The sequence below is a fragment of the Camellia sinensis genome, chromosome 11, assembly GCF_055761805.1.
Source record: "Camellia sinensis isolate YWXY chromosome 11, ASM5576180v1, whole genome shotgun sequence".
NCBI lineage: Eukaryota > Viridiplantae > Streptophyta > Magnoliopsida > Ericales > Theaceae > Camellia > Camellia sinensis.
Window position 1 is genome coordinate 40,991,221 of NC_138971.1, and position 23,412 is coordinate 41,014,632.

General features: G+C 34.9%; 1 protein-coding gene across 1 annotated transcript; it reads right to left on the reverse strand.

The window, feature by feature from the left end:
* Nucleotides 1–20,686: 20,686 nt before the first annotated feature.
* LOC145802284 (uncharacterized) lies at nucleotides 20,687–22,980 on the reverse strand. Its single transcript, XM_082894968.1, has 3 exons — nucleotides 22,085–22,980; nucleotides 21,769–22,000; nucleotides 20,687–21,415 (listed from the first exon to the last, which is right to left on the reverse strand). The coding sequence occupies exons 1-3, from the start codon at nucleotides 22,978–22,980 to the stop codon at nucleotides 20,687–20,689; spliced, it is 1,857 nt and encodes a 618-aa protein (XP_082751094.1).
* Nucleotides 22,981–23,412: the final 432 nt, after the last annotated feature.

A 23,412-nucleotide genomic window follows, 5' to 3' on the forward strand; every position in this document is an offset into this window, starting at 1 on the left:
ATCACAAAGCATGAAAAAACTTATGTTTATACCAAACTTAGTATACATAATATGTATAGACATACAAATGTTTTGACACAACAAAAGTAGAAACAAAACAACATTTTCTTTCTCCAATACTAACTAGTCAATAATTTTTCTTTTTAAGGTCTGGCTGGTTAGTGTCCAATGTGTGTTCCACAAAGATGCAACTACCTTTAGATAGTAAGAGAGAAGTATTTTCACAATGTTAATGTTCGTAGTATGATATCCATGTTCCGTAATATGTCAATTGGTCCTTAACTTGATTGTGATTATGTGTTTCATATGATTTTGTGTGCCATTATGTGAAAATATGTGGTTTTGAATTTCTATATGTTCACTGTAAGAATATCTGTTTGATTATCTGCTTTGGAAATTAAATTGAAGGCCTTATCGGCCATAGAAACCGAAATTCACTACGCCATTGCGATTGGCATAATTTTTGGAGCCTATGGTGAAATTTAATTGGAAATTGATTCAGATCAGAATTAATTGATTTAATTGATGAATTAATGCCCAATTATTTATTATTATTAAATTGAAATTAGTGGGGCTTTATATAAAGGGCCATATACACTCTCATGGTTTCTTTTTGAGCTCAAAATCTGAGATATACATTTGAGAGGGTGAGAAGGCCGGCTATAGAGAGAGAGAGAGGGGATAATTGTGCAATTTTGGCCTTGAAGCTTGATAACTTTGAAGCTATACTCAAGAATTTGCTATTGATTGGAGAAATTGAGCCTTTAGGTAGGCAATTGATCTTGAATTCAAGTTTGAATAATGGTCAAGAGCATGAATTAGTTTCATTATAAGGAAATTGAGTTGATTTTGTTGTATTTGAAGTCATGGAATGCATGCATGTGCATAATAGCCATGAATTTGTATAGTTGAGCATGAAAAATATGATCCATGTAGAATTGTGGCTTGAATCCATGCTTGTGACCACCATTTGTACAATTTGAGTTGAAATGGAAGTTATATCTCACATGCATGTACAATTCATAAGAAGTATCAGCTTGAATGCATGAAATTGTTATGTTGAAAGTGAATTCGGTGTAAATTGGGACATGCATGTGATTAATTTGCGAAATTGAGCTCCATTGTGTTGTAATTTGGTGTTGGTACCATGTTAGTATATGATTATGTGAAGTTTGAGCCAAAAGCATGCATGTAGAACCATTGAATGTCGAATTGGAGCTCAAGAACATGTTCTGGAAAACCCAGAAAATTTGATGTCCGCTCGAGCGAGGAAACCGCCGCTCGAGCGTGAATCTCGTGCTCCTAGTATTTTTCCAGACTTGGATGTCTGCTCGAGCGGGGAAGTTCACGCTTGAGCGGGGAGCTATATAGATAGACCTTCAGCTCGAGCGCCAGACTTCATGCTCAAGCGTAATTTTGATGCATCTAGCACTTTTGCAGACCTCATGGGTCCGCTCGAGCGGGGACCCTGTTTTCTGAAATTTTGAAAAGGCATTCTGAGTTTCGTTTTCCATCCTCATTCACCCCTAAGTACTCTTAGGCATGCATTGAGCATTGTAATTGAGTTAAAGAGATAAGAATGAAGCCTAAAGAGGAAAATGTGAATTTAGAACGGATTGAATTGTTTGTGACCCTTTTTGTGTTCATAGAATGTGTAGGGTCGAGCTCCAGGGTAAACCAACCAGCCGATCACTGTGAGTAATATCTTAACAAAGATATCTGAAATATGTTGTTGTCCAAATTACTTACTTCTATGTAAGTTTTATAAGTTCGTTGAATCGATTGGTGGACAATGTTGCTATGACCAAATGAATGGGCCAGAGGCCAGTTTGATCTGAATGATAGAGTGAATGGGCCAGAGGCCGTTTTGACAAGAATGAATGGATGGGCCAGAGGCTGTTTTGACATGAATGAATGAATGGGCCAGAGGCCATTTTGACATGAATGAATGGGCCAGAGGCCGTTTTGACACGAATGAATGAATAGGCCAGAGGCCGTTTTGACATGAATGAATGGACTAATGGTCGTTTTGACACAAATGAATGAATGGGCCAGAGGCCGTTTCGACATGAATAAATGAATGAGCCAAAAGCCAGTTTGATACGAATAAATGAATGGGCCAAAGGCCAGTTTGACATAAATGAAAATATGAATTGGGCTTGAGGCCGTTTGAATTATGTTGTTCTACATACCGTTTGTAGAACTCCTTTATTTGATATTATTCACTGGACTTTCGCTCACGCTCATTCATGTGTTTGTAGGTGAGCCAAGAGTAGTCCAAACCCAGCGCCAGTGAAGTCTGTGAGGAACAACAAAGGTTTTGAAGAGTCAGCCCTTGCGTCTCACGCACGAGAGCCGTCTTCGCCTTTTGTCATTCTGTTTTATTTTGTCATGTGGGCGAAGTCTTTGAATATGTTGTATATAGTTTTCTTGGGTTGACTTAGACTTATATGATCATATATGTACAGAACCTTGTGAAGTACATATTTTGTTGTGAGTTATTAATATGTATATGTATGGTTTGTTATGATGTGCCATATAAGCACAGCTCTATGGACAAAGTTTTAAACTACTTCCGTTTGGCCCCCATTAACTCTGTGAACATACATTTGGTTTGGTTTGAGGCCGTAGGTAATCTCATGATTACTGGCCAGTTATGTCCTCAACCCACGAGGGCGGGTTCGGGTCATGACACATAGTTTTAAAAAATACGAGTTTGAATGAAGAAAATCCCAAATATTCCCATGACAGACAGGGTTTGTTGTGTTTATGTGTTCTTTGTATGTCACAAAATGAAACAAAAATGTAAATAATAATATAAAAAAAAACGAAAACACTTCATTAAGTTATACATATTATATATATGGATAGCTATAAGTGGAGTAGCCAAGGAAAAACAGTAAGGTTTCTCATTCCATCCTCATTTTATTTCCTTTCATGACATGAAGCTTTTGGTGTTTCTAATCATTTCTAATTTGTGCACCTTTTAAAAGGTGTGTGACATGGAAGAGCCTCTTGAAATACCCCTAATGAATGATCTCACAATGGTATTGGGTTCCATATCTCTGGTATTGCACTATAATTACTCTTCAAATCAAATAATTTACTTGTTATGTTTTGTTTTTTGGGGTTTTCTGTTTCTGGGTTATCAAACCCTTCCACAGTTTATGATCATGTAAAACAGGTTAGCTCTCTTGACCAACACTATAATAACATATCTTTCAAACTCAAACTAAAGCAATATTTAAAGCCACTAGAATTCCAACTATTTAAAGCCACCAATATTTCAAGATTTAAACCTGTATGATTTAAACCTGAGTGTAATATTTAAAGCCACTACAGTTCAAACTATGGTTGCAACTATCACATGAAAGATAAATGTGTTATGCTGAATCATAATTATGTTTACAAATAAAGAAAACATAATTTCATTCTTAGAGTTCGACTAGCTTGTCACATGTATAAAAATCATATAAATAGCAACCAAGATTATTCAAGTATGATTGATGGCATAATTTGCACCACATGCAAGCAAGATGGCTAAAAAAAAAATGCTTAAATTTGTTGTGAATCAAAATTACATATCTAATGAGTAAGGTCATATGCCTAAAGGAATCCTAAGGCCAAAACAATACCAACCACTAGAGGCACAACTTAAGTATCCCCATGATAAGAGAACAAATGATTTTGCATGTTGGCTACATATGCTCTTATAAGATGGCATCAATAGTTTGAGAAGTATGATTCACTACATATTCAACATTTATTTTCTTCATTGCAAAGATCAACATCAAAACCTAGAAAAAGATTGGATCTTAACACTAAAATCTGTAAATGCTGCCAAAACTCATAGAGAACTCAACCTATTAAATTAAAAATATATTCAACACTAACCTTGGATCTATAGGCCAGTAACTTCTCAGCACTTCCAAACAAATGGCTATGGTCCTTGTGAAGATTCATGGGTATAATGACAGAAATGTATCCTGTTTCTATGATAATGACCTTGTGTTAAGCTACCATTCTTTTTGAGGACTTGATCTATTCCCTGAATTGTAGAATTTAAGTTACCATCCTATGTTAGTTTTTTCCACTCACAGTTTCATCTTTTAGACTACTCTCTCTCTCTCTCTCTCTCTCTCTCTCTCTCTCTCTCTCTCTCTCCCCTTCTAGTTCTACATTCACTAGTTGGAACTATACCCAGATTAATTTGGAGGAAAGTACACTCTTTGTTTTTTTCCCCTGCTTTTGAATGACTTACTGTAATCTACTTTTTGTTTAGCTGTTGTGACGCTATACTCACATATATTGTTTCCCTGCATTTTAATGATCTCCATATTTGCTATCCTAATCAAGGACACATCAAAAGCTAACATTGATCATTGAAATTAAAATTCACCAATCAGGACAGCCTCTTGAATAGAAACTAACATTAATCTTTAATCCTTGACTTGGAATCATTACCATAGCTGTAATTAGATTCAAATAATAAAGAAGACCGTAGAAGATGCGCTAGTCGCACAATTTACTTGCTTTCAAGCACATTATTGCTGCCATGAGTGTGTCACGCTTCTTGAATAGAAATGATGATATCATGTTAAATTCCATTGAAAAATAATAATAACTTCATAATTTATCAAAACATGACATACAATAAGCATAGAATAGCAGAGAATTTTGAGAAGGAAGAAAACTTTTCAAAACATAGCATTAAGCAAAAACTATGGGATGAAATGAAGAATATATCCCACGTGCAGTAGCTTGAAACGGAAACAGACTAAAAATGAATTTATAATTAGAAGAAAAGATGGTTAAGTAACACAACACCTTCAATAAGACCTTTCAAAGCCCATAAATCACCCATGATGGGCCTCCACCTCCTACATAAGTTGAAAAAATTGTCGTGTCAATTGAAGGCCACATAGATGGATGCAAGCAACAATCAGGAAGGAAGGAAGGGAGTATCTCATCTCTCCCACCATAGACCAACAACCTGTTCTAGTTGATTTACAAATGAGTTCAAGCAACCACAGTCAATAAAATCAAATATATTAGTTAATGACGAAACACAAGATGAGCTATCAGTGATGAGCTAACTGAAAATGCAATGAATGAATATTGACTAAACAGTTTGAGAGTTATATAAAGAAATAAGCACTAGTTTTAAATTATGTTCTATAATATTGTCATATGATCTTAGTTATTGATAAATGTACGTACACTGTGAAAGAGTGGAAGGATGAGGACAACCCCAAATGTAAATCACATAATAACTCTACAACATGAATGAATGAATTGGGGTTGTTTTTAAGCAAAAAATGGCTCAACTCAAGATAATCACCACCAACCAACCCACATGATTTTTATATACATGGCAAACAAGCTTCACAGAGTAGTGTCTTTGTCTCTGTCCCTCTGATTGGTAAAAAAGAAAAAAGTTGGGTGAAGACAAGGGAAGGAAAGAGCATTAGTGGAGTACCCACAAAATACACAGAATCACATGCGATGGGACTTGGTGGAGTGGAGAGGACAACAACAATAATAGTGTGAGATCTTTTACCAGTGTGAGATGGGACAGAGGCAAGGATGGAAAAATTGTAAAAATTATGTATGTCATATTAATAATTGAAAAGTTATATATTTTTTGTCCTCTCAAAATTTGAATCATAACATAGGCTAGGTGAAATAGTGTACATCTGACAATGCATGAGACATGTAATTACTGACATGAACTATTGATTATAAAATACATGGAATGTTTCCATGTTTTGCACATTTGATTTGAAAACAGATGTCAAACTGTACTACTACTCGCCCACTCACAGATTAAGATTTGGAGTTGTTGGGGGCTTGATTCAGTACATGTTTGAGCACCAATTACACTGCCAATAGGTTAGGCTTGTGGCTTAGAATTTTGAGAAGCCTAAGAGACATTTTATCAAATAGTTTGAAGGCAAGAAAAAAAAAACAAAACAAATTAATGAAAGCCTAAGTAATCCAATCATCAAAACTAAAAATTAAAGAAAAGGCAAGAACAGAGAGGTGATTTAATATTAGAAAGGGGTTTGATTGGTTGGTGGGTTTGGATGGACCCGCCACTTCACAATGGGACTTGAAAAAGTGGAAATTAGTTGTTTACCAGGCAATGCTGGTCTATTTTGTTGGATGGATTTGTGTTCGCTGCTCAAGGAACCGACATTTGAAGATGAAATGGCACTATGGCATGTAATAATCAAAGAAGTGAAGCTCAATGTCTCTCCGGGGAGTTCTTTTCATTGTGTGGAGCCTAGTTGGTTGAGGGTATACTTCACAAACATAGATGATGCAATCGTTGAAGTTGCACTTCGAAGAATTCAAACATTTGTGGCCCGGACCAAGAAATGAGAGGCGCCATTGAAGAATAAGCAATACAAGAATTTTCACTTTTAGCGACTAAATTTTTAGTCGCCAAAAGTCAATTTTTAGTCGCTGAAGGGCAGTAGCGATTAATTTCTTGGTCACAAAATTAGTAGTCGAAGATTAGTCGGGAAAGCTAATTGAGTCGCCAAATGTATTCATTTGCCGACTAAATATTTAGTCGCCAAACATTGGACATTAAATTAAATTAGACCCTTTTTGGCGACCAAACTTTTAGTCGCCTAAAGTCCCACCATTTTAGCTACTAAAATTTTAGTCGGCAAAGAGCTCTTTTTTAGCTACTAAAAGTTTAGTCGCCGAAAGTCTCCATCTTTAGCTGCTAAATGTTTAGTCGGCAAAGAGTTCCTCTTTTGGCTGCTAAATATTTGATCGCCTAAAGTTCTACATTTTTGGCTACTAAAATTTTAGTCAACAAAAGTGTGTTTATAATTTAGTTTTTTGTTTTAGCTACGAAATATTTTAGTCACCAAATGTTTGATTTTCTTTTGGCTACTAAAGTTTTAGTCGCCAAATGTCTTTTTTTCTTTTTTTTTTTTTTTTTTTTAGGCTACTAAACTTTTAGTCGCTAAATGTCTTCTTTTTTTTTTTTTTTGCTACAAAACTTTTTGTCGCCAAATGTCATTTTTTTTTGTTACAAAACTTTTAGTGTCCAAACGTCTTTTCCCAATTTCTATTTGGTCGCTGCCATTTGTCGCCAAAAACATGATATTATGTTTTATCGTGAAATTATAATTTCTCCACAAACCTATCTACATACAATACAACCTGTTATACGTATAAAAACAAAATGATACATACTATCAATCATTCTACAATCTACATCCATATACCAAAAATAAATAACATTAAATATCAAAATCCATACAAATCAACTATTGTCAAAACTAAAATAATAATTCCATACAACATATATCATTTAAAAATCAGAGCCCTCTGTATACAAAAAAATACATTTACTACCAAGCGAAATTACCATTTGGCATGGTACAAATTACCATTGTAATCTGTACCACAACAAAAGGTGATATATGTGCCACGACAAAAGTTTTCTATGGACCATGACAAAACGTCCTATATGTACGCCGACAAATGGTATATATGTACCATGATAGAAGGTGATCTATGTACCACGACAGTCATTATCTGTTGATTGCCAAAAGTTTTCTGTATTAGTTATAACGAGCTACACAAAAACTGAGGATGACAAAAGTATTATATTAGTTCTACACAAAAGTGAAAATTCTTCTCCATACACCAATATGGATTATCCATAAGTCCACGCAACAAAGCCATCTACAAAGAAAAACAAAAAATGAAACATTAGAATTGGTTGCAAAATATCAATTCAGTCAGCCATATGGAACATGTTCTAACATGCATTTAAGGTAGAACAATCGAGAAATGTCTTCTTGGAAATAAAAGAAAGTATATATATATGTATCATGCAATATTTATTCCAACCAACTGCACAAACAATGTAATACGTAATTTCTACGTCCTATAAACATATAAAGCCAATTATTAGAATATGTAGATGTTATTTTAATAAAGTTGTTTCTTTTTTAACTAAGTGTTGCAAGTTTTTCGACTAAGTGTAAGGCGTATTCGGGGGCTGTTATGAATTTTCGCCCCCGGAAAGCCCTTTTTCGAGTAAGTTTGGGGCGTATTTGGCTCTAACTCCCAACCTACGAGTTCGAATTACGTTTCGTCAGTTCTCACAAGTTCTATTTGTCATGGGGTAACTTTATGTGTGAGCCACACGGTGGTTCGGGGGCTGTTATGAATTTTCCCCCTCGGAGAGTACGTTTTCGACTAAGTTTAGGGCGTATTCGACTCTAACTCCCAACCTACGGGTGTGGATTATGCTCTGTCAGTTATCACAAGTCCTATTTGTCGTGGGGAAACTGTCTGTGTGAGCCACACAGTGGTTCGGGAGCTGTTTTGGATTTTCGCCCCCAAAATGTCCTTTTTCAACTAAGTTTACGGCATATTCGGCTCTAACTCCCAACCTACGGGTCCGAATTACGTTCTGTTAGTTCTCACAAGTCTTATTTTTCATGCAGAAGCTATTTGTGTGAGCCACACAGTCGTTCGGGGGCTGTTTTGAATTTTTACCCCTGAAACGCCCTTTTTCGACTAAGTTTAGAGCGTATTCGGCTCTAACTCCCAACCTACGGGTCCGAATTACGTTCCGTCAGTTCTCACAAGTCCTATTGGTTATGGGGGAACTGTTTGTGTGAGCCACATGGTGGTTCGAGGGCAGTTATGAATTTTCGCCCTCGGAATGTCCTTTTTCGACTAAGTTTAGGGCGTATTCGGCTCTAACTGCCAACCTACAAGTCCGAATTACGTTCTGTCAGTTCTCACAAGTCCTATTTGTCGTGGTGAAGCTATCCGTGTGAGCCACATGGTCGTTCAAGGGCAGTTTTGAATTTTTGTCCCCAAAACGCCATTTTTCGACTAATTTTAGGGCGTATTTGGCTCTATCTCCCAACCTACGAGTCTGAATTACGTTCTGTCAGTTCTCACAGGTCATATTTGTCATGGGGGAACTGTCTGTGTGAGCCACATAGTGGTTCAGGGGCTGTTATGAATTTTCGCCCCCGAAAAGTCCTTTTTCAACTAAGTTTAGGGCGTCTTTGGCTCTAACACCCAACCTACAGGTCCGGATTACATTCCTTCAGTTGTTACAAGTCGTATTTGTCATGAAGAAACTGTCCGTATGAGCTACACGGTGGTTCGGGGGCTATTTTGAATTTTCGCCCCCGAAACGCCATTTTTCGACTAAATTTAGGGCGTATTCGGCTCTAACTCCCAACCTACGGGCCCGAATTACATTCTGTCAGTTCTCACAAGTCCTATTTGTCCTGGCAAAGGTATCCGTGTGAGCCACATAGTAGTTCAGGGGTTGTTTTGAATTTTTTCCACCTTAAATTCCTTTTTTGACTAAGTTTAGGGCTTATTCGACTCTAACTCCCAACTTACAAGATTGAATTACATTCTGTCAGTTGTCACAAATCCTATTTGTCATGGGGAAGCTATCCGTGAGAGCCACATAGTCGATAAGTGATTTCAGTTCAATTAAGAATCTTAAAGGAATTATAAAGATAACCAAAACTGACCCAAAAACGCTAAAGAAAGTTGTCAAAGTAAATAGATAAGTTTGAGTAAAAATTAACACATGTACGTGCGCACAGATTAACTACATGGGCCAAACACGTGACAAAGTACATAAACTATCTTAAAAGGCTTCAAAATTGCATATGGATTATGAAAGATTAATCACAAGGACCAAACATGTGATGAAGTATCACATAAACTATTTGTGTTTGTGTTGTGATATAAACATTCAAGTAATGAGAAAAATAAAGAAAATGAGGAAGGTGTCCCCACCTTTATGTAGTTGTAGGAGATGCTTTATGAGTTAAGCTTTATGTCCCTACCTTTATGCTTTATGAGATGCTTAAAATCAATATTACATCAGCACATATTGTGATGCTCATCTATCCATTCTCAGCAAAAGAGTTAAAACCTACAATAGGAAAAGAGAAGCTGCCTATGGAATGGCTTTAACAAATCCAAGGCGAACCTAGGTGAAATGCAATAACAAAGGATCTTAAAACCATCATAAAAATTCAACCCATAATCTAAATCCATTAGAACTTTCAATTTGTCGACAGATATTCCAAATGATATTATGAAGTCAATAATGATAAACAAGAACAAGAAAGACCCATATGGCAAATCAGAAGACTACAAAACCTAGGATTTTCATTGAGGATGCAAGGTGACTTGTACTAATTATGTGCAAAATTACAACCAAACACACAGATGAACCAAAATAATAACCAAATCAAAATTCTAATTCAAATGTAAATTATAGTCTAAATTCTAATTCATGCCCAATTATCTAAATCACAAAAAACCTAGATATCCAAAAAAGGAAAATCACAACCAGTTGAACTCAACTTTTGGGAACTTGAGCATCTTGAACAAGTGAAATTCCATGACAACACCTATTTTCCTTAGGTGAGAACCATTGACAAGTATAAAACTTATTTTCAAGCTTATTGACAAGTATAAAACTCCAATTGATGCGTGCCTCTATTCATAACATGAATGTTCCAAACATGTAACAAAAGGCTCAAAGCATAATGAATGAAGAGCATTACTGAATATTCATTCACACAGTCAATTATTAAGCTACTAACAAGAAGCTTATGTTAATATTAAGAAGGAATCTATTGACACAAAGATGAACATAAACTTGGAATAAAAAAGGTGAACCACCACCAAGAGTAACAAATGGACAGCAAGATGAGCAAAAGAATGCTATTTACTTGAGTCCTGAAAAATTGGAAAGAAGATGCTTAAATAGTTTATTTTCAAACACTACTCCTTAATCTTATACAACACTTAATCTTGTACATATCTTAACTTCTTTACAATAACACCTCAAATTTGAAAGATGCATAAAGCAAATTTTCTGACAATTTGTAGATATAGATATGTATAGTCAACTAAATAGTTCGACAAGTTCTATGGAAACAAAAGAACATTTATGCACAAATGTTATTAACTTTGAAAGATGTAATATCATCAACCATTATACTGTGTGTGTGCTATAATTACAGCAGTGATTTCAAAATTTATACCATACAGAACCAGAATGTAAACACAGTAATCACCCTAGAGTCGCATTCATTAAAAGAACAATGTTTCAAAGAAAAGAAAGAGCATGGAGTTTATAGCCAATTATCTGAATAAGAAAAAGGAGAATCTAAGTCTTTCTGGTAGAAAAATTACTTGAGCACTCACTTTGGAAGCTTCTTTAAACTCCTTGCGCCTTCCACGGCCTCAGGGAATCCTGTAAGCATTTAAACTTATGCTTAGATAATTCTAAAGATGATGCTATAGCAATCAACATTTTCCATGCACCACTTCTATCATTCTGAGCTTCACTACTCATTTTGAGAAATAATATATATGCAAGGAATAGTACAAGTATCAGAAAATGAAGAATGAACACAAGTACAAAACCAAAATGATGCACCAATTTAAGAAGAAAATCACAATCATATTTATTTATGATTCTAATAAAAGAATTATCACCCTGAAATCCTTATTTCTAGCTAACTACAGATGGGGTATATTAAGAATGACATCAAACATAACAAAATATGTAAGCAAAAAATTGATGTGATACTTTTGAATCTCGTGGTCTAACGCCACCTGCTTTGTCAATAAAAGATTTGACACCAATTAAAAAGAAGATCAACACATTTACGTTACGTGTGACTGGGTGGAAAACATTTTCTGGAAAAAAAAAGGAAAATGTTATACACAAATGCATATTTTATCTCATTTTCTTATTATTGAAATAAAATAACCAAGGAAAGCTATCCCCCAAAGTCCATAGTTACTCCCTATGTTTTTCCAAAAAACACAGCCCCAAGTCCAATATATATATATATATATTACAAAAATCTTGATTCTTATCCATCAAATTAAACTTCATGAAATCCATACATTAATACACAATAAATCAAGAATGAAGCCATCTACCAAGTGACATAACAACCTCTATTGCATATTACCTGGAAAACTTGGCCACTTTGCAATAGAGATGGGTTTGGTGGGGGTTTTGTGGTTTTCCCATTTGAAGCCAATACTGATTTCCCTTCTCGATGTGTTTTTCTTTTTTCTTTTTTCTTTTTTGAATGAACCCCTTCTTGAAGTTGAAAACCTAAAATTCACAACCAAAAAAAATAAAAACAAAAACAAAAACAAAAAATAAAAAATAAAAAATAAAAATCACACATCAAACAAATTACAATCTAACTTACCATACCTTGAACAAAATTCAAACCCAAACAACGAAGCATAACATTAAAACAGAATGGGAACCCATGGCTTACAATCTATCTAATCACTTTAACGAACTGAAATCAATCATTAATTGAACCACAAAGAGTCCAACAAAATTAAACAATTTACCTGAAATAATTACATAAATTTGACCATCTTTATAAACACAGAGGCACAAGTCTATGGATACATCTATGCAACAAAGAAAAACTTACCCTATAATGTGAAGGAAGATAAAGTCAAAACCCTACGGTGGATAGATTGAGGGAGAACTAGAGCAGATCAGCGATGAATTATTCGTCATCATATCGTTGTTCGTCAATTTTGGGATACAACAAGCGAGAGAGCGACAGTGAGAGCGAGAGAGAGCGCGAGACCGAGAGGGAGAGTGAGAGATAACCTGGTATTGTGGCAGTGGCGGTGGTGGTGGCGATGTGTGACGTCGAATGCTTCCCGGTGGTGAGCGCTGGCAGTAGGTGAGGTGTAGTGGTGACTGATGTGTGGGGGGAGAGAGAGAGAGAGAGAGAGAGAGGGAAGTGTTTTGTATTCATAAACAGAGGAGAATACTTGGGTGGGCAACAAATAGCTTTTTATTTTTCCACCATAATTTTGGCACCTTTGGCGACTAATGTAAAATTTTGTTGGCAAAAATTGAAGTAATAACGACTAAATTATTTAGTAGCCAAACCAACTCTAACAGCGACTAAAATGTTAGTCACTAAAAGTAGACATTTGGCGACTAGTTTTTTTTTTTGTCGGAAAAAATGAATGTGCTGTGACTAAAAAAAATTTTAGTCATCAAAACTTTATATTTGCCGACCAATTTTTTTGTCGCCAAAGGGTTACTTAACAGCGACGAAAATATTAGTCGCCAAAAGTACTATTTGGCGACTAATTTTAATTTTAGTCGGAAAAACCAATATCAGTGATTAATTTTTTTTTTGGCCCTAAAATTTGGGCTAACAGCGACCAATCAAATTTTTAGTTGCTGAAACTTGAGTTTTTACCGACTAAATTTAAATTTAGTCGCCAATAAGCAATATTTATTGACTAAAATATTTTAGTAGAGATATCTTGAACCAACACCGACAAATAAAAATTTTAGTCGCCAAAAAATGTAGTTTCGGCGACTAAATTTGATTAGTCGCCAAAAATGGTCGACAAAGGTGCAATTTGTTGTAGTGAAGCCATGGCAGAAGAAGCTTCAACTTAGCTTCTCGTACCAAACATGTAATGATGGTCTCATATCTTGAACAAGTACTCTTCTCCTTCTGATTTCTCCATTTTTGTTTGGTTTATTTTGGTTAGAGAGAGAGAAAATGAGAGAGAGAAAAACAGACAATCTGTTTTGTCTAAACAGAGAACCATCTGTTTTGTCTAAACTAATTTTTGGCAACCAACAAACTAATTTTTGTTGGCAATTGTTAATCAATTTCATAAATCCCTCCAAAATTTAAAATATTTCCCTCTAAATATTTAGCTTTTTGGTGACAAAAAAAATTTTAGTCGCTAAAAATATATTTTTGGCGACCAAATTTTTAGTCGCCAAAGTTAAAAAGTAATTTTTTTTATTTTTCATTCAGCGACTAAATAATTTTAGCAGCCAAAACTAACTATTTGGTGACAAAAAAAAAAATTAGTCACTGAAAATATATTTTTAGCGACCAAATTTTTAGTCCCCAAAGATAAAAAATAACTTTTTATTTTTCATTCGGCGACTAAATAATTTTAGTAGCCAAAACTAAGTATTTGGTGACAAAAAAATTTTTAGTCGCTGAAAATATATTTTTGGCAACCAAAGTTTTAGTCGCCAAAGATAAAAAATAATTTTTTATTTTACATTCGGCGACTAAATGGTTTTAGTAGCAAAAACTCAAATTACAGCAACTAAAATAATTTTTTTGTCACTAATTCTGGTATTTTTAGCAACTAAATTTTTTTAGTCACCAATAATCAATATGTCCCGATTAAAAAAAATTAATAGCTAAATTTTGTACTTTTGCCAACTAAAAAAAATTTTCGTCGCCAATTTCACAACTTTTGGCGACTAAATTTTTTTTAGTTGCCAAAGGTGCATTTTTGTTGTAGTGGCTGGATTCAATTTGTATATGCATATATATGTTTAGATATTATTGAAGGTAGAACATATTATATAATATAAAAGAGGCAATATATTCTAGGCTATAGAAGATGGTCAGGAGGATGATTATGTTTTTGGGTGGAGGACGATTTTTTTTTAAAGACAGTGAGGAATATATTATGCTGAGGAGTTTGTGGTGACAAAAAGTGGGGGACAAGATTTGTTTTAAAAGAGAAGACAGACAAGTAGTGAGATGGACCTGGGCTCTCTCTCTCTCTCGACACTGCTAGAAATCGGGCTTTTAGTGGCATTTTAAAAACGCCGCTATATCTATCAAAAACGCCGCTAATTCATTTTGTGGCGTTTAGTACCAAACGTCGAAGTTGCGGCCGTCGCTGTAGCTTTGCGACGTTTTAAAAACGTCGTGATATTAGTATAGGAGGTGTTTTAAAAAACGCCGCCAAATGTCCCACTATATACATGCTAACGTCACCAACGATATTTAGCGACATTTTTGAAACGCCGTCGTATCTGTTTAAAAAATAAGACCGTTGCTGTTGAGGGTTTAGGAGGCGTTTGTAGAAACGCCGTCATATCTATTTTTTTTTACTTTTTTTTTTTGAGATTGTGCTAATTTTATTTGATTAAATTAAAAAGAATACCTGTAAGAAAATATTGAATTTGGTTTCTCATTCAATTAATAAAAAAATACCTGTAATAAAACTAACATACAAAATATTAACTCCCATTCAAATATCTGTAATAAAACTAACATACAAAATATTAACTCCCATTCAAATACCTGTAATAAAACTGACAGATAAAATAATAACTCTCATTCAAATAACAAATGAAGCATTAATTCAGTTTCTCATTCAATTAATATCCAATCATCATTACCCACAAAATAACATATCCAAATCCAAAAATCATGTTTTAACATTGACCACAAACTAACATATATCCAAAAATCATGTTTTAGCATAGAAGTTGTAGTCATCACTAGTTTACATAAAAAAAAATAAAAAAATCAATGCAATTTTGCAAAAATAAGCATACTATGAACTTCAGCATACTCAGCCCATCATTTGTCCAAAGCTCTAGCGGAATATTATAAAATTTCATGGGAATGTGCACAAAAGAGAATTCACTCTTAGTCAAATGCATGTACAACTGCCATCTTCTCACTAAAATTAGTCTACTTCCAAAATAAAATGGCCCAATTTCGAGAATTTTCCCCATACCTTCTTCATTTTTAATTTGAACATAAAGAAGCCATTGATTCAGCTTAAAGCAGTGTAGCGAGGCCACTTCATGCGACTCAAATTCGCACCACAGTGCTCAGAGCGGAAAGCACTAGCCATCACTCTAGGTCACGACCTCTATACTTCGCCTTTAGGACCAAATAAATCTATTCTTACAAATGAAATAGACATAGTCACAAACAAAGAACTAGGAAGTATCACAGCAACCAGAAAACTAGTCTGCATCAATTACCCATCCTAACAGTAATTCAATCAAACATCTCATAAGTTTCCCTAATATGTAGTACAAGTATATAAAACAAGCGTTAAAATTGTGAATGCAAACCGACCAATTTATCAAAATTGCATCAACCAGAATCTTAACAAATCATCAGGAAAATTATATTATCTATTCTATTATAGAAAGCACACACCTTTCTTGGTGTGAACTATCACACTATTTCAAATTTTTATAATTTTTACAAAAAAAAAATTACATCTAAATTATTGATTTTCACAGCACACTCTGGTGTGCAAACCATCTACTCACTTCAAAACTTACCCTAAACATAAAATTCAGACACAGTTGAGCAATCTTTTGCGCTTACATGTGTGCAAGTCCAGTTAAACAATTGGAATCAAATCACTATCATTCATCAAGGATAATTGGAATTCAAATCATCCAGGCATTCAACTCTTCAGATCAGATAAATACAAACTTTGACTGGACAAAAAGAAAATCAAAGATCAAGCACTACTCAGAAAATTCACAAGGACAAACCAGAGAGTTGGCTTAATTGACTGTACAAATTCTGTCATGTATATAAGCTCCCCAGGTGCAGCAGAACAAATTCTATTGTTCATTTGACCAAAGAATGGCAAGATAAAGTTTTGGAATGACAATTAGAGGAAAGAATCCCTATGTTCCCTCTATCTGTATAGTCCAATTCATTCCCTCCTTTGTGATGGATTTTTGTCATTTCTTGTCAAAATAATAACAATTATACAGAATATATGATTCAGCTTAATGACTATTTGGCCAACTGTTTCTAGGAAGATTACATAACTTAGAACCATTCGAATGTACATTGTAGCAAAAGAGTCTAGATCCATTTCACCAAATCCTTCTAAAGTTCTAATAAAATGTGCTGTCTTAGGAAGTACAAAGCTTTTAAGAAACTAATAAAAGATCATCAATTTTCCATCTCCAAAAATACCCAAATTTAGTCACTAGTCACAACAGTAGCAACCAAAACCCTAATTTCAGAACCAACAATGCCTTACAAATCAAATGAACATAAACCACGAACTAGTGATATTAATACTTTTACTTTGTTAGTTCTTCTTTTTCTTCTTATCCTTCTTCTCTTTCTTTGAAAGGTCAACCTATATTTAATAAGAGCAAGTATTGTAATTAATAAGATATGTTGTTTGTTAAAAAAGCTTTGATTAAATGATTGCTCACCTCTTTGGATGAAAATGCATGAGATTGTTGTTGATGTGACATTGGCCGAATAGTGGGATGAGTACTAAGTGAATCCACAACCTATCATTCAATAAGAGACTTAAGTTGTATATTAGCTCTAGGCAATTTAAAGTAATAACTAGTAAAAATAATTAAAATACCTGCTGCCTATGTAATGGGTTTGATGGTGCAACAACTGGATCAACGGGCACGCCTGCAACTTGCAATTGAGATTCCAAAAACTGAATTCGTGACTGAAAATCTGTGCGTATAGCCTGAATTTGTTTCTACATTACTTCATTCATCTTCGACTCAAACTGCATTTGATACCGTTGAAGTTGCTCTTAAACTTGTTCCTGAACTTGAGTTTGGAAGAGACGATTCTGCTCTTGTGACCGCCTATATCCACCTCCAAAAACATCAGTGGGTGACGGTCCCAATCCAAACATCCGAACACGGCCAGGTCGCTCTGAGCCCATAACTTGTGTGAAGATTTGCTCCTGTAATGCTGCAGGGTCAGTAGAAGATCCCTCCACGTGCTCTGCTAACTCATTCATTTGAGTCTGCAAGTTTGAATTCAATAATTAGCCTCCAATATAAATATAAATCATATTAAAAGTCCAAAGATAAAGTAGTATCACATACCATAACCTCATTAACTGAATCACTATTTGATGTCCCATCTTTCATGTATGCGGCCATCCACACCTGTGACCGACTAGCAGGAACCCCATTGTTCTTTTTTGTCTCCTATAAATGAAAGACAACCAAAATCTTAAGATAAATAAGAAAATTAAATAATTAAGCAATTAAATATGTGAACAAGTTAAGTAAATAAAATAAACAACTAAGCAAATTAACTCATTGAACACTAAACACTTGGGTAGTCAATTACTATTTGACCATTGTTACTGTGACTATTACTTGTCTAAACTTATTGATGAGCAGGGAAATATTGTTGTCTATTTGTTGTATGCTCATCCTAGAATATGTTCTATCATCAGGAAATCTGGTAAAAAATAGAAGAATTGAAAAAGGTAAGATCTTTTCCATCTTGAAGCAGTTATAACTGAAATCTTTGTTGCATTCCATCCTTCATGTGCATTTATTTATTAATTTCTTGAAGTGACTTAGTCTTTCTCAGACATGCTAAAGCTTGGTCTTTTCTTTTTCTTTTTTTCTTCTGTAAGCTTGCTAAAGAGACAGGTCATAGCCTATGTTTACATGTGTATATAAAGATTATAACCCTAATTTCTGCTATTTATGGTTTTGTTGTTATTATATATATGTATATTTATCTATTGAAAAGGCCATTTCTCTTTGACATTTTCTTATGATACCTGGTGTGGGTAGCTAGTTCTGTATATTCTCCTTGGATATTTTGGGGGACTATTTTAGCATGATTTCTTGCTTGAGTATTAACTAGAACTATTGCACAATGCCTATGGAGAGAACTCTGAAACCATAGTTCCTATTATTTATATTTTATTAGACCAAGACAAGCGTTGGACATTTGGAGGACACACATGTCCATCATTATGGGTTCATCTATGTCTCTCTCTCTATATATATATATATATAATGTTAGCTTGCTAGGGAAAATCATAATTCCCACCCCAGAACTAGAAATAACAAAAGATAATAAATAGAAAGGTCAACACTTGAATATTGTGTTTATTATTTTATCAAGAAAGTAATTTTTTCTTAAAAGAACTGAGTAAAATGAACATTTCTTATTCTATGGATCATAAGAGTGAAAATAATTTCAAATCATATTGACTAGTCTGAAACAGTATGTAATGGAAATAATTTATTTTATATCATAAATGAAAATATCTGGAAAGGATGAAAAGATGCCCCTATTGTTGTGAGTAGTAATTGAACAGGTTGGTTTGGCAACATCCTTGTGGATGGATTTCATGATTTTAAAATTTTCCTGATGCAAGTGCTTGGAAAATGAAGCAATAGGGATGATGATGACCAGTCAACTGAAATTTATTTAAGATGTGATAAAAAAATTAACAAACTTTGAGACAGTGTAAGCAAACTTTGAGAGAATAATTATACCTCCAGTCGAACTACTGAGAAAGGCTTTCGGCTTGTTCTATGATGTAATGTCTTCTTCTTCCGGATTTTTCTATTCTTCTTGCTTGATTTCTGTCAAATATGAAATTTATTTAAGATGTTATAAAAAATTATCATATAAAAACATTTTTTCACATAAATAAAATTTTGTCGATGCACTCTGAGTGCCCCAATAGTAGACCAAAGCCCGCCACTGATCCTCATGTACTCTATCTGGTCGATGAGCCAACCTTTCTGCATCATTCTTGAAGGGTTTTTATCTCATTGTTTTCACTCGACTTTTCCAATCCCTCCATTTCTTTCCAAATGAAGCCATTATTGTCCTCTTCATGGATTCATCTGCATCCGTATGAGCCTGCATTACAATTATAGACACTTGTAATATGCAATGTCAACGACACTGGTAATATGCATTTCATATGGAATACAATTGTAACTTATTTCATATTAAATATCCATATATACCTTTATCTGCATCCATATGTTATCTTTGTTTTGTTTTGGAACATAATGCCAAGTCGTAAGAGTGAGTGGTGCAAGACTCCCATCTCGTGCCAAAACGCCCAAATGTGAAGCAAGCGATGTGTGTCCTTCAACTACTTGATTCAATCCATTTGGAACAACTTTTAAAATGCCATCTTCACTAGTACCCCATTGACCATGCACATATATGGGACCCCTTGTCTGCTTTTGTGTGGCTTGACTTGAGCTAGGACCTACAAAACAATAGTAGTAAGCTTCATATCAGTTTCTTTATGATGCAGTCAATTGGTCACTGAAGATGCAGTCAAGTGTAACATTGAGCTATAGCATTCCTTTTATACTAAACAAAAATCAAATAATATGCATTTCAAGCCCAATTTAACTGTGTTCTGAATTGTTGTTTTAATGCCTAACATAAGCAGCCAGCATTGTTTCAACTTTTTCAATTATTATGCCAAATTTCAACATATTATACCATGGGGTGTTAAAATTCTGCTATCCTTGTTTCTATACCACACATTATGCTTTTAATTATCCAAACTCAATTTTTTTAAAAATAACCATGCATTATGTATGATAGATAGGACTACAAATCTAACTCAAAAACACCATAAGAAAATATCAAGCAAAGTTGATACATACCAGCTGAAATAGAGCCATGTGATGTACTACCGCTACGTGATGTGGTAGGAAGACTGCCTGGTGGATGCCATGATACCGGTGGAATGGGTATGACTTTCATCTTGAGTGTGGTCTGAGTCTCATCTGAACTAGAACTACTCGAGCTTGATTGCTCACTTTCACTAGAAGAATGGTCGAAGCTAAAACTCATGGATAATATCTATAAAAAAAACTACAAACATAAAGAGTAAGGACATGATAATCTATAATTATCTACTGCATTCAAAACAAAATAAGAGTACGTGAAAGGTAAAAATGGCCATTTAAAGAAAGGTACAAAGGTACAAAAGCAAAAATTTTATTAATATGAATATCCATACAGAAAACACAAATGTAAAAGTGAATATGCGGCCAATTACAATATCAGATCAGTTCTTCGTCATCTTCAAATTGTGCCTCTGTCGATGCTTCAAGAGGTCCAATAGTTTCATCAACAGCTGTTCCATCAATACCTTGCCTAACCCAATCCATGTCCTCCTCACAAGTGAAGGAAGCTACATCTAACTCTTGATCACCAAATCCTTCCACTTCGTTGTGATGTAGTCCTTCATCAATAGTTGGTTGTTCTCCACACACCTCATACAAGTCTCTAGGTTTCATCTTGAGTACAACATTCCAATCTTCATCAACAGAATCATTAACATAAAAGACTTGTTGAGCTTGAGATGCTAGGATGAATGGCTCATCACTGTCTTGTTTCTTCGCATATAACAAGTGATTGAAATTAACAAGTGTAAAACCAAAATGATCCTGCTTGAGTCCCTTATTGTTATCAATCCAGTTGCACATGAATAACATGTATCTATGGTCGTGTGAGTAATACAATTCAATAATATCTGTCACATATCCATAGTACGCTACATCACCTTCCACTAGATTAATGTCTTTCGCACTTGCATAGCTAGAAGTCTTTGCCTTCACCATAACCCCACTATTCTGAGTTTTTCTTCTCAACTCACAACTCTTAGTATGATACCTAGTACCATTAATTATATACCCATTAAATATGGTGGCCTTTTGGCTGGGTCCCAAAGCCAAAATTTTAATCTCTTCTGACAATGCTACATTTTTAGTAGCTAATAGCTCAGCAACCTATTTTTCAAAGAAAGTTATCAATATTAAACATCAATAAACAACTTCAAAAATATAGAAGCACATGGATTGCAAAAATATAGAAGAATTGTGCTTAACATGCACTTACATGAGAATTGAACCATTTGGGAAACTAATCATTGTGACGACGATCCACATCATAATCTCTAAGACGACGATGTGACCGCTTAATAAATTCACAATGTTCCCTACACAATTAAACTACTTGCAAAATGCACGATAATTATAGTTGGTATAAATACATTCACAATGAGACAAAGGTTGCATCTATCTTATTCTCGATATGGGACAACTGCAGCAATGTTAAATAACATATACCGATGAGCCTGTACCCATGTTGTGTTATCAAGAACAAACCCTTTGCCTTTTCCTAAAGCCCGCCCCATTAATATCGTAGGATTGTCACTAACATCGCAATTCCTTAACGGTCGATGCAATTTCGACTCAACATCATGCAAGTACCTTGAGCAAAATGTCATACATTCTTCGACCAAGTATCCCTGTGCAATTGAACCTTCACGATGACTTCGATTACGCATGTATGATTTAAGCATCATAAGGTACCTATAAACAAAAAGATGCATACATGACTTCCAAGTATAAACAATCAAATATATACAAAATGGACATTGGAGTAGAATTACACACCTTTCTATAAAGTACATCCATCGATATTCCACTGGACCGGCAATCTTCGCTTCCTCTGCTAGGTGAATGGGTAAGTGCTCCATTATATCGAAAAATGATGGAGGAAAAATTCTCTCAAGATGGCAAAGTGTAAGAGCGATTTGGGACTGAAGACGATTTAGACCATCCACATCTAGGGTTTTGAAACACAACTGCCTGAAGAAATTGCTTAACTCAATTAATGGTTCAACCACTTTCTTCGGTAACAAATTTCTCACTGCTATTGGAAGTATTTGTTGCATGAGTATATGGTTATCATGACTTTTCAGTCCAGATATGCTACGTTGTTTGAGGTTAACCCAACGAGAAATATTGGATGCGTAACCATCTGGAACTTTGATATTCTTTAGAAGTGTGCAGAATAGACTTTTCTCTCTATTGTTCATGGCAAAACATGCAGGAGGCAAATAATACTTGTTCCCAACCCTTTTCTGAGGATGTAGTGCCTTCCGAATTCCCATATCTTGCAAATCTCGATGAGTATTTAAATTGTCCTTCCCTTTCCCATCAACATTTAATATCGTCCACAATACATTATCACACACATTCTTTTCAATATGCATCACATCAAGATTATGGCGAATCAAATTATGCTCCCAATATGATAGCTCAAAGAAAATACTCTTCTTCTTCCAATTATGACCCGAATCCTCATTTTCCTCCTTTTCTTTCCCCTTTCTATTCCGTTTGCTAGATTGTTGACGCTTAGAATTCAATTTGAACTTAGGGCCTAGTTGTTGTAGCACATTAGCCCCTGATAACCGAGTTGGACATGGTTCGAATTCACGAGTGCCATCAAAAGACGCACTAGCTTTCCGAAATTTGTGACCCCCATTCAACCAACGACGATGCCCCATGTAACATAATTTCCTTCCGTTCTTCAACTATTGAGAACGAGTATGTGTGTTACAACAAGGACAAGCTAAAGCGCCTTTCATGCTCCATCCAGACAAAATTGCATAGTGAACAATCCCTTGGGCATGCATGTACCTGCAACTATCGAGGCCCAAGTCCCTAAGAAGTTTCCTAGTTGCATAAAATGACTTTGGCAAAGTTTCACCCTTTGGGAACGAATCCTTCAAAAGCTCGAGCAACATCGTGAAAGGCTTGTCACTCCATCCACTTAGGCACTTGATGTGCAATAACCGAACAATAAATGAGAGCGTTGAAAACTTCTGACACTCAGGATACAACTCTCGTTCAGCCTCTTTCAATAAATTGAAGAATTTTTTGGTTTTCTCATCTAGACCTTGTTTAATACCAGAACCTATTGCCTCGTGAATAAAGCT

Coding starts and splice junctions, on each gene's coding strand:
- LOC145802284 (XM_082894968.1), bottom strand. CDS start 22,980: ATGGGGCATCGTCGTTGGTTGAATGGGGGTCACAAATTTCGGAAAGCT. Junction 22,001..22,084: donor TGGATGTACTTTATAGAAAG/GTGTGTAATTCT, acceptor TTTTGTTTATAG/GTACCTTATGATGCTTAAAT. Junction 21,416..21,768: donor TTCTTGATAACACAACATGG/GTACAGGCTCAT, acceptor TTTGAAAAATAG/GTTGCTGAGCTATTAGCTAC.